The 15,979-nt window shown below is 44.9% G+C and overlaps 1 protein-coding gene across 1 annotated transcript in view; it reads left to right on the forward strand.

Moving 5' to 3' along the window:
- The window catches only part of LOC116503325 (alpha-2-macroglobulin-like), a 70,519-nt gene that overhangs the window by 2,501 nt on the left and 52,039 nt on the right, over positions 1–15,979 (forward strand). The window contains exons 2-8 of the mRNA XM_032209659.1: positions 1,222–1,405; positions 1,582–1,747; positions 4,713–4,765; positions 5,453–5,473; positions 8,503–8,671; positions 11,834–11,918; positions 13,280–13,397. Coding sequence (XP_032065550.1) covers positions 1,222–1,405; positions 1,582–1,747; positions 4,713–4,765; positions 5,453–5,473; positions 8,503–8,671; positions 11,834–11,918; positions 13,280–13,397 — 796 coding nt within the window. The remainder of the gene's footprint in view (positions 1–1,221; positions 1,406–1,581; positions 1,748–4,712; positions 4,766–5,452; positions 5,474–8,502; positions 8,672–11,833; positions 11,919–13,279; positions 13,398–15,979) is intronic.

Consider the following 15,979-nt stretch of genomic DNA (forward strand, 5'->3'; position numbering starts at 1 on the left):
CTCTGCCTCCAGCACCACGGGGAGGCTCAGGGAGGGCAAAAAACAGGCCTACTGGAAGTTTGGGAAAGCAGGAAATGGAACCATTTCCAGCCTCTAGAGAGCCTCTGGAGCATGGGGAGGCCGTTTTTCGCCCTCCCGGAGGCTCAGAGAGCTTCCAAAGCCCAGGGAGGTCAAAAATACCACCCAATGTGTAGAAGGCCGACTAGGACACAGCCACCATGGCCACGCCCACCTAGAAACTGGGCAGAAAACCTCTTGCTAACGTTTTTGAAGCCCACCCCTGATTAGGGGACTGGAGGCTAAAACATATGCTAGTCTAATGAACAGAAGTGGCACGAGTGGCATGATAGCAGTATTCCAATATTTGAGGGGTTGTCACAGAGTTTCCAAAGCACTTGAAGGCCAGACAAGGAATAATGGATGGAAGCTGATCAAGGAGAGATTCAACCTAGAAATAAGGAGAAACCTTCTGACAGTGAGAACAATCGACCAATGGAACAGCTTGCCTTCAGAAGTTATGGGAGCTTCATCCCTGGAGGCCTTCAAGAAGGGACTGGACAGCCACCTGTCAGAAATGGTATAGGGTCTCCTGCTTGAGCAGGGGGTTGGACTAGATGACCTACAATGTCCCTTCCAATTCTGTTATCCTGTAATTCCCCAGGGACCTTCCAATTCTGTTATCCTGTAATTCTCCAGGGAGTATGCTGGCTGGGGAATTCTGGGAACTGAAATACACACACCTTAAAGATGCCAAGGTTGCTTTAGAGAAATGTGTCACTGAAGACTTAGTCTCCCTGGCAAAAGGTGTCAAAAGATTGAATCAGGGCAACTGGTCCAATCCTTATTAACCTCCGAGCAACTTCATCAGTCAGAGCAAAATTAGTTAGGCTGAGAGTCATTGGAAGGCACCAACTCTTGCCACACCAACTCCAGGGGGCTCTCCCCAGATTGCAACTCATTTTGGGAGAAACCCCTGAAGTTGGTGTGGCAAAAGTTGGTACATTCCAATGACACTTTGACTCTTCCTGACTAATTTTGCTCTGACAGATGAAGTTGTTTGGATGAGCCACGAAATGCTTCCGATTAACAAAGATTGGCCCAGTTGCCATGATTCAACCTTTTGACACAGATCTAGCTCCACTAACAGGCCCAAATCTCAGGAAATCCTCTTGTATTTGCTTGGTGTATTTCCTAATCAGAGCCCCTGCCCCTCTTTCCAAGGCAATATGTGGCAGTGGTGCCCAGCATAATCTACATGGAGACCCCTGAGAACTTCTGCATCCAGATAAACAATCTGAAGGAAACAGTCAACTTGACTCTTGTGCTGGAACCTGGGGTCCAGAATTTGATCCTGAATGAAATGACAATAAAAGAGAAAGATGCATTTCAATGTGTTCCTTTCCAGGTAAGTCTGTCTGTCTGTCTGTCTGTCTGTCTGTCTGTGTGTCTGTCTGTCTGTCTGTCTGTCTGTCTCTCTTCCCCTTAGGTTGTTTCATTCAACATAATGCAAACATGAAGCAATGGAACATCATGATAACGATACCTCTCAAACTATTTGATTTTTGTCTCTTCATCCTGCAGGTTCCCAGAGTGAGCAACATTTTTCCCCCATCGGAAATCATTCTCCAGTTGTATGTAAAATTCCCAAGCCACAGTTTCCCGGTCAACAAAAGGGTGCAACTTGAGAAGCCAAAGCATCTACTTTTCATCCAGACAGACAAACCAATCTACAGAGCGGGTCAACAAGGTAAAGGGCCACTCCAGCTCCCCAATTCTGGCTTTTCTAACCTTTTCAAAACTTTATCGTTAAACTTTTTACAGCCTGGTAACGAAATATTTGAGAATCAACCCACAAGCTCAGAGAACAAATCTATACTCAAGCTACGGTTATGGGCCACTGTGGCGGAAAATGTTGGAAAATGACTGTGGGCATTTTCAGTTTAGTTCACACCCACCCCATCTCCTCCATGCCAGACCCTATGCCCATCAGAGCAAGCACGTTCACCCTGCTCAATTACCCACAATATAGGGATAACAAATGATGAATATCTAATAATTTGATTTTGAAGGGCACCATATCATTTAAAACTTAAAGCCAGGTCAGATCTGGCCTGCAGGGTGTTTAGATCTGGGCCCCGGAGCTATGCTGGAAAGAGTGAAGGATTGGCCCATAGGCAGCCCTCCCAAGCTCCATATCTGCTGGCAGAGGGTTGCAGGAGGCCGTCACAGGCGAAAATGGTGCTCAGGAGCCCATTTTTGCAGGCAGAGTGCTCGGGCCACCACAGGCAGGGCGCCAATATGAGTGAAGTTGAGCTGGCCACGCCCACCCTGGTCCCGCCCACCCTGGCCCTTCAAGGTCAAACACAACCCTGATGCATCCCTCAATGAAATTGAGTTTGACACCCCTGATTTAAAACATTAATAATAAAAGCAATAACAATAATCTTTAACATCATGAAACATACTTTGGGAATGACTCATATTGCTTTGAGTGGCTTTGGAAGGTGCTCTGCCTTTTGATGTATAGCAAGAGAAATGGAAATAAGGTTCATTCTTATACATGGTTCACGTGTCCCCAATTTTGCCTGTGGCATCTTCCAATTTGGCCAGTCAAGTGTTTTTCCGCTTTGCTGATATTTCATAAGTAAACATCAAAGGACATTTTTGCTAGGTGGATTGAGCAGTGGAAGAATTTGTTGGATTGCTCTGATCTACTGCCAATTACCTCCACTAGGCCAATAAGATCCCATAGATTAGGCCTCCTCCGAATTCCATCAGCCGGTCAATGTCGACTGGCAACTACCCAGAGGAGAGCCTTCTCGGTGGCTGCTCCGACCCTATGGAATGAACTCCCCATGGAGATTCGTACCCTCACCACCCTCCAGGCCTTCCGCGTAGCCCTTAAAACCTGGCTGTCCCGACAGGCCTGGGACTAAAGACTTCAACCCCACCCGAATAGTATGACTGTTGTGCTTTTTAACGATGTATTGTCTTCATGTGTATAACTTGTTTTGTCCTTCCCTCCCCCTGAATTGTGAGCTGCCCTGAGTCCCCTCAGGGAAAAGGGCGGCATACAAATAAAGTTAAATCTAAAAAAAAAAAAATCTAAATCTAAATCTTACTGTGTGCAAACTACAGGTAGTTCTTGACTTACAATAGTTCATTTAATCACAGTTCAAAGTTACAACAGCAGTGAAAAAAGTGACATATTTTTTCACAATTACAATCTTTGTATCCTCCTCAAAATTTAGATGCTTGATAACTGACTCATATTTATGACGGTTGCAGTGTCCCCAAGTGTGATGTGATCACTTTTGGGGATTTTCTGATGAGCGAAGTCAATAGGTAAGAGTCAGATTCACTTAACAAAGTTGCTAAATTATCAACTGCAGTGGTTCACTTAACATCAGAGGAAAGAAAGGTTGTAAAATGGGGCAAACGTCACTTAACAAATGTCTCACTGAACAGCGTACATTTTGGGCTCATTTGTGGTCGTGAGTTGAGGATTACCTTTATGTAACCTGGAGATGACCCATAATCAGGGGTGGGATTCAGATGGTTCAGACTGGTTTGGGCGAAACGGATGCTAATTGTACATCTGGTTCGCTGAACCAGTAGTTGCAACGATTGGCTGGCTCCTCCCACCCCACCCCTCCCAGGAGTCCCCACGTGGCCTGTTTTGGATGTGAGGTAAGTGCAGGGCATGTGTGGAGGCTCTGGGAGGGTGAAAAATAGGCCTCCAGGAAGGGCCCATTTCCAGCCGCTGGAGAGCCTCCAGAGACCAGGGAAGGCCGTTTTTGCCTTCCCAGAGGTGCAAGAAAAGCCTCCGGAGCCTGGAGAGGCTGAAAATGCCCCCTCTCCACCGTGGTGCAGGAGGCAGAGTAGGCCACACCCCCACCCAGCAACCGGGCAGGGAACCAGTTGCTAAAATTTTTCAATCCCACCCCTGCCCATAATCAGTTTCCAACACAATCTACTGAGTGGAATAGAGCCAGGATAGGCATAATCACGTGACTTCTTCAATGTCAGGAATCCTCATTGTTCTTCTCTGGTTGGCTGGACCCTGCCTTTTTTCATCAAGGAAAACAGAAAACCAGAGTTTCTCCAGAGAAGGACAACCAAAGGGAAGGAGGATAAAAAGATGTATGAGAAATGATTGGGAGATAGTGGGTATGCTCTTCCCCTTGGAGTAGAGAAGACTATGTGGAGGTTTGACAGCAGTCTTCATGTATCTCTTAGCTGCTCAATTTTGGAGGTCTTTCTAGGAGACATGAAACAATGGTCTAAACGTCAGAAAGATACATTATGGTTGGACATCAGATAAATAAAATGTCTTAATGGAGCTGGATGGGCTTGACTACCCAGGAGGAAGGATTGACGGAAGGATTTAAACAAAAGCTGGATGGCCACCTACCAGAAATGCTGCAACAGTCTATTACTGCCCTGGGCAGCAGTCAGATTAGTGTTTTTCAACTGTAGCACCTTGAAGATATTTAGACTTCAGTTCCTAGAATTCAACAGCCAGCACGGAATCTTCTAGAAAGACCCCATGCCTGGCCAAGAAATTCTAGGAGCAGAAGTCCACACGTCTTCAAATACTCAGTATGAGAAAACACTGGACTACAGTAAATGATCTCCAAGATCTCTTCTGTATCTTAATATTTCTATATTCAGTAGCTACTTTCCCCACATATTCTCTCTTTCTTTTGCAGTTCAGTTTCGCATCGTCTCTATGGATAAAGATTTACGCCCCCTGAAGAAGAAGGTACATTTTTTTGGGGGGGAGGGGTACTAAGACAGACAGAGATGATGGCATCTCCGTGAGAAAACGTTCAATTCATGCTCTCCCCGGGGTCAATTCCCCTCCAGGGGAATTCTATGGACCCCTCCCCCCTCACATATCACATTGAGCCCAGCCCATGTGTGGAGTAGTGGTGGGTTTCAATTTATTTTACTACTGGTTTGCTTGTGCGTGCACACGCTCGTGCAACACCTTTGCACATGTGCAGAAGCATCCAGGTGGATGGGCGGGGCCTTCCGCTGCCACCTTTGCAACTACCGGTTCGCCTGATCCGGGGCGAACCGGTAGAAACCCACCTCTGGTGTGGAGATACCCTTGGGTGAAAACTAGTGAAGACTCATGGAGTAATTGAAGGCTTTGGATTAGTGCTGACCTTAAATCTACCCTTAGTCATGAAAACTGGCTGGGTGACCTTGTGGCTAGGCACTGTCAACCAACCAACCTCACAGGGTGGTTGTTATGGGTGTGTGTGGTGGGAATTCTAAGAGCAGTCGCTTGAGGTAAGACAAGATACAAATAAATACATATCAAAACCATAATGCAACATAAAAGAATCTCCCATGCCCCTTTTTCTACTTACTTTTCTTCTCTATCCTCATTTTCATTCCTTGGTGTCTGATTTCCCTGTGCTTTTTTTTTTTGTCTCCACAGTTTCCAGTTGTGTACATCCAGGTATGTGCTGAAAGGCCATAACAGAGGCAGCTCCATGGCTGATTGGACCTCATTAATCTTTAGATGGGAGGCCACCAGGAAATCTGAGGCTTTTGGGAAATCAAAATGACCAACCATTTCCAGATTGTCGCCCATAAAATGATACAAGCAGATCTCTTGGTGGCGAGGGAGAGAGATGTTTAAAGTAGCTAATACCGAGTCCCATTTCACTTTGTTAAGAACGGGGCTATTTCACACAGTCCCACAAAGTGGCAAAATTAATGCTGTTGGGAAATGAGGAATAATTTGTCTTTGAAAGATCTGTTCCCATCTTCTTTACTAGGAATTGGGCTGAATTGGGCCCTCTCCTTGCATTTGATCGCAGAAACAGTAGCATCGATCAAGGAAATCAACTAAAGACATGAATCAACTTCCTGCATAAAGTACTTCATAGGTTTAGTGTTACTATTTCTGGGCTGCAATTACTCAAGGTGTCCCCTAGATGGAAGAAGAATGGTGAGCTACTCAGTGAACACATTCTTTCCATCTAGTGGTCCTCTGGAGTAATGCAGTGCTGATCTGGCAACCAACCAAGAGGCTTTTTTGTGTGTTTGGCTGCTTTCTTCCTTAAATTAGTTGCTCTAAAGTTGTTAAAGTGTTCAAGGAACTATGTCCCAGTCTCCCTCAGCTTGTACAATCTGAGCTTGAACTTCCCTTTGTCTAATGGTAGAGCCTTCTTGCTAATAGCAATAGCACTTAGACTTATATAGTGCTTCACAGTGCTTTACCGCCCTCTCTAAGGGGTTTACACAGGGGAACAACTTGGCAGACCATCTCTGGGTTGAGTTTCAGGATGTTGCCTCCGGGGATGTGGACAAGGCTATGCGAGCTGTGAGTTCCTCCACCTGTATACTGGACCCGTGTCCCTCTTGGCTGACTGCCAACAGCAGAGAGGTGACACGAGGCTGGATCCAGGCGGTTGTTACCGCCTCTCTTCGGGAGGGACACCTCCCCACCGCGCTTAAGGTGGCGGTGGTGAGGCCCCTCCTGAAGAAACCGTCCTTGGATCCAGCAGTTCTTAACAACTATCGTCCAGTCTCCAACCTCCCCTTTGTGGGGAAGGTTGTTGAGAAGGTGGTGGCCTTACAGCTTCAGCGTACCTTGGAGGAAGCTAACTATCTTGACCCCTTCCAGTCTGGCTTCAGGCCCGGTTACAGCACTGAAACCGCTTTGGTCGCATTGACCGATGATCTCTGGAGAGCCAGAGATGGAGGCTATGCGTCCATCCTGGTTCTCCTTGACCTCTCAGCGGCTTTCGATACCATCGACCATGGTATCCTTCTGCGACGACTGCGGGAGGTGGGGGTGGGCGGCACTGTTTTACAGTGGTTCTCCTCCTACCTCTCGGACAGGTCGCAGTCGGTGTTGGTGGGGAGGGAGAGATCGTCCCCGAGGCCCCTAACCTATGGGGTGCCGCAGGGCTCGGTTCTGTCCCCCCTGCTATTTAACATTTACATGAAACCGCTGGGCGAGATCATTCGGAGGCACGGGATTAAGTACCATCAATACGCGGACGATACACAGTTGTATCTGTCCGCCCCGTGCCGGTGGACGTGATGAACCGGGGCCTTGAGGCTGTTAAAGACTGGATGAGAGCTAACAAACTGGTGCTCAACCCGGAAAAGACCGAGTGGCTGTTGTGTTTTCCTCCCAAAAATTCGGCTAACGTTCCATCAATCAGGCTGGGGGGGCAAAATTTATACCCCTCAGACAGGGTCCGCAACTTGGGAGTCCTCCTGGATCCACAGCTGAGTTTTGATCACCATCTGTCAGCTGTGACCAGGGGGGCATTTACCCAGGTTCGCCTGGTGCGCCAGTTGCGGCCCTACCTGAACTGGGAGGCTCTCACAACAGTCACTCGAGCCCTTGTGATCTCTAGGCTGGAATACTGCAATGTGCTCTACATGGGGCTGCCCTTGAAGAGCATCCGGCGACTTCAGCTAGTCCAGAACGCGGCTGCGCGAGTGATCATGGGCGCACCACGGTTCGCCCATATAACACCGATCCTCCGTGAGCTGCGCTGGCTACCTGTTGATCGTCGGGTGCACTTCAAGGTCCTACTTACCACCTATAAAGCGCTCCATGGTAGTGGATCTGGCTATCTGAGAGACCGCCTTCTGCCAATTACCTCCCTGCGTCCCATCAGATCGCACAGGGTAGGCCTCCTCCGAATTCCATCCGCCAGTCAGTGCCGACTGGCGACTACGCGGAGGAGAGCCTTCTCAGTTGCAGCTCCGACGCTATGGAACAACCTCCCCGTGGAGATCCGTACCCTCACCACAGTCCAGGCCTTCCGCACAGCCCTCAAGATCTGGCTATCCCGTCAGGCCTGGGGATAGGATTTATTCTCACCCCGCCCGAATGTTGAGTGAATGTTGTGTTTTTATGGTTAATTTTTTTTCTTACTCACGTTTTTTTTTCTTACTCAAGTCTTGTCTTGCACTCCCTTCCCCTATTGTTGTAAGCCGCCCTGAGTCCCCTCAGGGAAAAGGGCGGCATATAAATGTTCAATAAAATCAAAATCAAAATCAAAATCAAATTTACAAAGTCAGCATCTTGCTCCCAACGATCTGGGTCCTCATTTTACCAACCTTGGAAGGATGGAAGGCTGAGTCAACCTTGAGCCTAATGAGGTTCGAACTGCTAAATTGCAGGCAGCTGGCAGTCAGCAGAAGTAGCCTGCAGTACTGCACTCAAACCACTGCACCACCACGGCTCTAAGTCCTACACCCACCATCTCCAACTTGGGACCTTCAGAAAATTAGGGAAAACTCCCTGAATTTCCAGCCAGCAGAGCAATTGTCCTTGCTGGGTTCCAATATTGAGAGTTTAATCCCAACACATATGTGGCCTTCTTTCATATCCAAATACACTGCTCATAGTGCAGGGAGAATGGGATTGTAGGACTACATTTTTCTGATAATGAACCACTGATTCTAAAACAATTCTGGGATATGGACAAACTTTGGAACTTGTTATGTTCTTTCCAGGATCCCCGAAAAAACCGGGTGTTCCAGTGGAGAGATGTGGAGTTACCGTTGGGCATAATCCAGCTTTCCTATTCTCTGTCTTCCGATCCTCTCTTGGGCACCTTCAAAGTGGTGGTAGAGGAAGACTCCACGAAAGTTGCAGAATACGACTTTGATGTGGACGAATATGGTAAGAAGGGGAGATCCAGTTTGTCTTTCTTTTCTTCCTTCTCCCTCCCTCTCCCTTTCCTCCCTCCTTCTTTTCTTCCCCCTTCCTTACTTCCTTCTGTTGGAAGAAATGTCCTTCTGGGTTCAGTTCCAAATGGGGAAAAAGACACTAGAAACATGGAGGCTGCTTGGAAAGATGGTTTAATGGTGGACAGGATCACATTGCTTGAGTTCCTGAACAGGATTGCATGACATGAGCTCCTGAGCAGAATCACATGGCTTGAGTTCCTGAGAAGAAAAGGGCAGAGATGCTGAGAGTCCCTGGGCTTTATGCCCTCTCTGGGGTCCCACCTCTCTGTTTCCTGTTCTTGTGTAAGAACTGCATTCTGATTGGTTGTCAGACTCCCAGGGGGTGGAGGTGGGAGTCTTAGCTAACGTTGTAGACTGTCCTGAAACCCAAACTTGTTTTCCTTGCTGGTTGATGTAATCTTCCCAGGTGCCATGTGGTGAGATGGGTAGAGGGTTAATCCTACATTTGTTATGTAGAATAGACTGGCTCATGCCTTAATGGCTCATTGACAAAGGGGGGGGGGAACAACAGGAAGCTGCAGGGATCTAGTTTGTCTTCTTTTCCCATTCAAGGAAATATAATATTCTGCTTTTTTAAACGTTTCCTAAAATATTTCATTTTTCTAGGAAAGGGAGGGAGGATACTAACTTCCTACAAGCCCTCCCTTTTTTCAAAACATGTGAGTGGATACACATGTTCTTGGCAAAAGATTAAAAATTGAACAGCTCAGGGAGACTTGATGGGTGCTTTTAATTTTTCCTGATGCAAAAGGGAAGGCATTGATAGAGGCAGCAGAATAAGGATGCCTTCAGTGGCTCCCAAAAGGAGAGCTTTCAATTATGGTCTAGCAGTCAGGGCAAAAGTTCTGGGGAAAAAAATTACAGTATCCAATTTTCCATGTCAATTAATTTCAGATGTTATATATCACTTTCTGTGAGCTTCCAGACAGTTTACAAGTGAGCAGAAATCCCAAAATTCTTCACAGCCATGATTTTTCCTTTTAAATAATACAGGCTACCCATTTCCAAGGGATGGTTCTTAAACCTGCTCTAGCTCTTATTTTGTGAGGCCAAATTGAGATTAGCCAGTGTGCAATCCAGGCTATTTAGTATTTTTTGAATTACACACAATGATCCATGGGACTCCTATTCAGGAGTGCAACATATTCTGCTTTACTGGGCAATTGGACTGCATTGTTTATGAGTCACAGTCAGGGCTTGGGTTTTGGAGATCTTTTTTCTGCTATCCCTTCAAGTGAGGCAATTCCCTGAGGGGAATTTCCCCCTCCCCCATGGAACTAGCAGGGAATGATTGCATAGGCTTTAATGCCACAGAGCAAACATCAACCTAGGAGAAGCATTGTGAGGAGGTAGGTGAAGGAAATAAAATTTAACCTGATTTTGAATGGTCTCTCTCTCTCTCCCTCCCTCCCTCCCTCCCCCTCTCCCTTTCTCTTCTTACATGAGTACATTAAACTGATTACAATATAAATGAGACAAGAAAGAAAACCTTACAATGAATTTGTACGCTCCCCCCCCATAGTCTTTCTAGCTGTCTTCTGGGGATTGAAAAGAGTCTTTTAGTCTTTACTTGTGCATCTCAGGGTCCTTTCTTTCACATCTTCTGGGTGGCATGCTTGATGGTAAGGCTAGTCAGTCAGGCTTGGGAAGGTCTGCTCCACTCTGGTTGCTGTGATAATTTCAGTGGAGGACTGGATCCAAACCCAATTCTCTGGCTCATATGAATGAAAAATCTCCTCTGGAGGCAACTGGATCCATGTACTCTGCTCATCTGTGCAGGGCTGAAAGACATGAGATCAAGGTCCTGTGCTCTGGCAAATCCCCCATGCCCTCCAGACTGTTGGTCTTTCTGCGGTTAGGAAATGCACAGTGGAAGCAAGATCCAGCTGTGATTGGGAAATGGGTTCTATCACTCACACACAGGCCTACACACATTTTCCATGCTTTAAAATTCAAATTTACAGGTACTCACCTTCTTTCCAAGCAGTCTTTGAGGTCAAAACTCAAAGTCCCTTTAAAACCTAGTACCAAATGGCTAAGGTCCAGGACAAATCCACCCACAGACTCAATGGTGTCTGTGCGGGCAAGGGGAACTTACCTGGGGACCATATCCTTGGTTAGGTTAGCTTGGAGTCCCATCTGGGATGCCATATTCCCTCCCTCCCTCCCTCCCTGACAGTCCAGATTATTCTGTTTTGTTGAATTAAGATTTATTTGTCCCAATAAAGTTGTAGCAGCTTAATCTGCATACTGAAGTTTGAAAATGTAAGTGATGAGCTGGTAGATTTTAAAAAAATCATTACTCATAGAACATTTATGTTTAGGATTATTTTTAAGGATAGAAATAGCAGGATGGAAATGGAAGGAAAGAAGGTAGGAGGGAGGGAGGGGAAGAAAGAAAGGAGGAAAGGAGGGAGGGAAGGAAAGAAAGGAGGGAGGGAGGGGGAAAAGGAAAGGAAGGAAGGAGAGAATGAATTGATGGATAAACAAACAAACAAGCAAAGAAGCGAATATTTGGCAATGAGGGATTTAGCAGAGATTTAGAGACTTTACAATTCTATTTATTCAGTTTAATTCTAAGAATCACATTCTCCAACAAATTTCACATTGATCTGGTTACTTAGCTAAATTAACCCATTTTCTGAGATCAGAGATTATGATTTACCAGCTAATCACATACAGATCAAAGATGAGTATGGAGTCTCTGGGCCAGGAATTTAAGGTAGTGGTTGGGACAGTGGGATTGAAGCTTTACTCAACTCCCCCCACCCCTGAATTCAACTAATTCAGCGGGTTGAACTTCTACAAAACATAAACCACCAAACAAACACAAATTACCTAAGACTGAAGCCAAACATTTTAGAAGGTTGTCCAAACGCAATTGTTATTGGCATAATGTTTATTACTTTATTAAAGCAAGATCTAATTTGTCTTACTTAGATTTACAACTTACTTTTCCTTTCAGACCTCAATTGTCTGGCCAATTTCTCCCATCTCCTTAGCCCTCAAGGGAGGTCACAGGGGAGAACTGGGCAGTTTGTGCTTCCACAAGGTTCATCTCATGATTTTCTTCCCTTCCCTTCCCTCTTTCTAGTTCTGCCAAAATTTGAGCTTTTGGTGAAGGCCCCGAAGCTCATCACGGTTACGACTGAGGCAATAGCAATCAAATTGTGTGGCAGGTACGTGATGCTCATCTACTCTCTTCTTCCAATTGTGAGCAGAAGGTGCAAGATTTTCCTGGAGTGTTCTGAAATACAATACATGACCTTACAGGTTAAAGAAATCAAATGCAAAGCCAGACTTAGATATATATGAGCCATATAAATTAAAACATTGCTTTTAAAAAAAATGAATGCGAGGAAAATATATGTGTCCCAAGATAATGTTGCAGGATCCAATCTGAGTCGGTCACCGGGACGAGAGGTTCAATCTTTTGAGTTTTGGAGTCATGCTGGAGTCCATCCTCAGGGAATTACTCTCTCTATGCAGAATGTGTGCACAGGCTACTGTTCTATGCGTAGTATTTAAGTAGTGCCTAGTTCTGTGTGCCTTTTTGATGTTAATTAGGGTGCTAATATCTGGCTATTAGATTGTTGGTTGTTGTTTCTCTGCTTATTAAGACATTATTATTTCCCTGGTTGGTTGTTGTTTGGAAACAATAATGACTTAATATCTGGCCATCAATTAACAACTAAAAGCCACACATAACTGGGCACCATATAAATAGTACACATAGAACAGCGCGATGGCCACATTGTGGAGGAAAGAGGAGAGAGGGGGAGGGGGGAAAGAAGGGGAGAGAGAGAAAGAGGGAGAGAGGGAGGGAGAGAGGGAACTAGAAAGAGGGAGAGGGAAAGAGAGGGAGAGAGAAAGAGAGGGGGAGAGAGAGAGAGGGAGGGAGAGAAAGAAAAAGGAAAGGGAGGGAGAGAGAAAGAAAGAGAGTGAGAAAGAGAAAGGTGGAGAGAGAAAGAAAGAGATGGAGAGAGAAAGAGAGAAAGGAAGAGGGAAAGAGAAAAAGGAGGGAGAGAGGGAGAAATAGGAAGTGGGAGAAAGTACAAGGGAGAGAAAGAGTAAACGAGAGAAAGAGAAAGGGAGAGAGAGAGGGAGGATGAGAGAGAGAAAGAGGGAGGGAGAGAGGGAGAAATAGGGAGAGGAAGAAAGAGAGAAAAAGAGAGGGAGAAGATGAAATAGGAAGAGGGAGAAAGAAAGAGAGAGAAGGGAGGGAGAGAGGGTGGAGGAGGGAGAGAGAGAAAAAGGTTCCCTTGATCCCTGGATGATCTCCAGTCCAACACCAAAAGTTTGGAAGACTAAATCTATGGTCCAGGTGATTAACTTGAATTGGAATAATAATAATAATAATAATAATAATAATAATTATTTTCCCGTAAAAAAAACCTCACATGGCTTTCTTTGGATCCTGTAAAAAAAAAAATACCCACGTGGTTTCCTTTGGCTCCTGCAGTCCCCTTTGATCTTCTTTCTCTATGCAAACCATCTCCCTCTCTGTATTTTTCTCCACATTGGTGGGTTCTGACTCCAGGTACACCTATGGGAAACCTGTGCCTGGCCTGGTGATATTGAACCTCTGCCGGCATCCCCAAAGTGTGCCATACCAGTGTAAGACTGATGAAAGTCTGTGTACAGAATTTGAAGGCAAGGTAAGGGTCGCCGAGTTTCCACAGCTGGGATATCATTGCTGTTGTTGTTTTTTAAAATGGGGATTATATTTTCTTGAATAGTAGGGAGGGTCACATTCAGAAAATTGATTGTTGAGACAATTGAAAATAATCCAGACAATTGAAAATATTTGATGCTTCCTCTATAGAAACTCCTGTTTGTATTCCCCTCCCCTTACTTTGGTTTGTGAGCCTCCCTGAGTCCCTCTGGGAATAGGGCGGCATAGAAATGTAATAAATCAAATCAAATGTAATAAATCAAACTGTATGCAAAAAATTAGCAAGAAGAGACATCATTCTTGCCCCATTTTTAAACAGGTTTCTTTCAATTAAATTACTGTCCATTGAAATAGAGTAGAGTAAGTGGAGTGGAGTGGAACGGAACACAGAACAGAACGGAACAGAATAGAACAGAACAGAATAACAGAATAAGCTTGCACCTTAGTTAATATTACCACCTCATCCTTACATTCTGCAGTACTGAGTGTAGATCTTTTACCTTTATATATCTTCCCTCATTAATTCTTTCATAGGTATATTCCGCTGGAATTATAGGCCATTTCACATATGTGTCCTATGTGGCCTTACCCCATGTGGCTCCTCTATTATCTTAGGTTTCTCTTCGTGTTCATTGTGTTCATGCACTTGTGTCTCACCTGCAGTGTCCTCTCTTGTGTCTTCCTCTGGTACTCATTACTATGATAGAGACTAGCATTCACCATCTCATAGTAAAAACTCTGTTTCTTGGTTAACCCATCCTGTAAAAGTATCTCTATTACTATCTTCAGTCCTCACCTACCCTCCCTTGGGATATTATATTGCTTCTGTTTTATTATTTCTGCTCCTTCCTTCAAAGTTACCTTTAAAGATGGAATATCCAAGTCTTCCCAATTGCCTTTTGCCTCCCAAACTAGAGAATCTATTTGTTTCTCCTGTTCCTCAGTTAACGTGTTTATAGCATAAGCATTTTCTGCAAATTTAAGCTCACATCCCAGTAGGGATAGGGCATCTCTTCCCAGTAAATTTATCCCTACTTCTCATACTAGTATTACACCTGTTTTTATATTGCATTTTCTTCGTTTTAAACACACATTTTTCTCTAATGTTACTTCAAATGGTTCCCCTTTTACTCCCTTTGTTCTCAGGCTTTCCCCACCTTGTTCAATTCCTCTTGGTATTTTACATATTGATGTCTTCGTTGCACCAGTATCTATTAAAAAATACATATTCCTCTCCTTCGGGACCCACATTTAAATTTATCAAGGGCTCTTGGTGGGACCCTAAAACCAATAGACGCTGACCTCCCTAATCTTCCTCGTCTCCCATGTGGGTGTACAGATGCTCTCTTGTCTGAGTTTTTCCCTTATCTGGGCAGTTTCTAGCAAAGTGCTCTCCCTTACCACAGGCAAAACATTTCTTACTATCTCCACTTCTTCCACATCGCTGTTTCAGGGTGTTTCCACTGATTTATGGCAGGTGGTTTCCCAATTCCCCTGCCCCTGCGAAATCCATCCATCCTTCCTTCCTTCCTTCCTTCCTTCCTTCCTTCCTTTCTTTTGGCTTGTTAGCTGCCTTAATGACAGACAACATTATCTGGCTTTTCTGCCAACTTTTTTTGCCTCATCCCTATTCACATACACCCTTTGGGCTTCTTTTAATAGTGTTTTTTATATCTGTATTTGCCCAATCTGAATTTTTTCCCCATACATCCAGTCAAGCCTTTGTTACAAATTGCATTTTCATCAAGGAATCATATGCTGGTGTTTCAGGAGAAAGAACAGAATATTTATTCAGACAGTCCTCAATCCTATTTAAAAATAGCAGATGGCATTTCATCTTTCAGCTGTCCTACCTCAAAAGCTTTAATCAAATTCTTTTCTTGAGGTACTGCAGTTCTAACCCCTTGGAGAACTATTCGTTTTAGATCTTCCATATGTCCCCTCTCTGCCCGGTCATTGTTATCCCACCCTGGATCCCCCAGAGGAAACTTGATATCAGCTGCTCTTGGGTTAACAACTCCCATTTGGGTTCTATCCCAATAAGCCATAGCAGTTTTTCTTAGTTAGGCTCTTTCTTCTGGGGAAAACAAATACCCCAAAATGTGTTGTAACTCATGTGTTTCACAGTGAAGATTTATGCACAGCCAAGAATATTTACCTACAAGGGAGGGAAGTATCTCATGATCATGATGCCTTGTAACTTCTTGATAAAGTACGGTAGACCAATGAAAATGGTACCACATGGCAGTGTATAAATTTACCTTCGCTTGGAGACCAGAAAGGCAGAGGACTATGAAAACCACGTGGAAAATTTGCTTAGATCCTATAAAGCACTTGGTGCAAGCATGTCACTGAAAATTCACCTCTTACGCTCCCATCTAAGCTATTTCCCTTTGAAATGTGGGGCAGTGAGTGAGGAGCATGGGGAGACCTTCCACCAGGATATCACAGGCATGGAGAAAAGATACCGAGGAAAACGGAGTCCATCCATGCTTTTGCTGGAATCTCCCCAGGGATGATCCTACTGCATTTCACAAGAGAAAACCAAAAGTTTAGATACCAAAT

Source organism: Thamnophis elegans, chromosome 2, assembly GCF_009769535.1.
Source record: "Thamnophis elegans isolate rThaEle1 chromosome 2, rThaEle1.pri, whole genome shotgun sequence".
Lineage (NCBI taxonomy): Eukaryota > Metazoa > Chordata > Lepidosauria > Squamata > Colubridae > Thamnophis > Thamnophis elegans.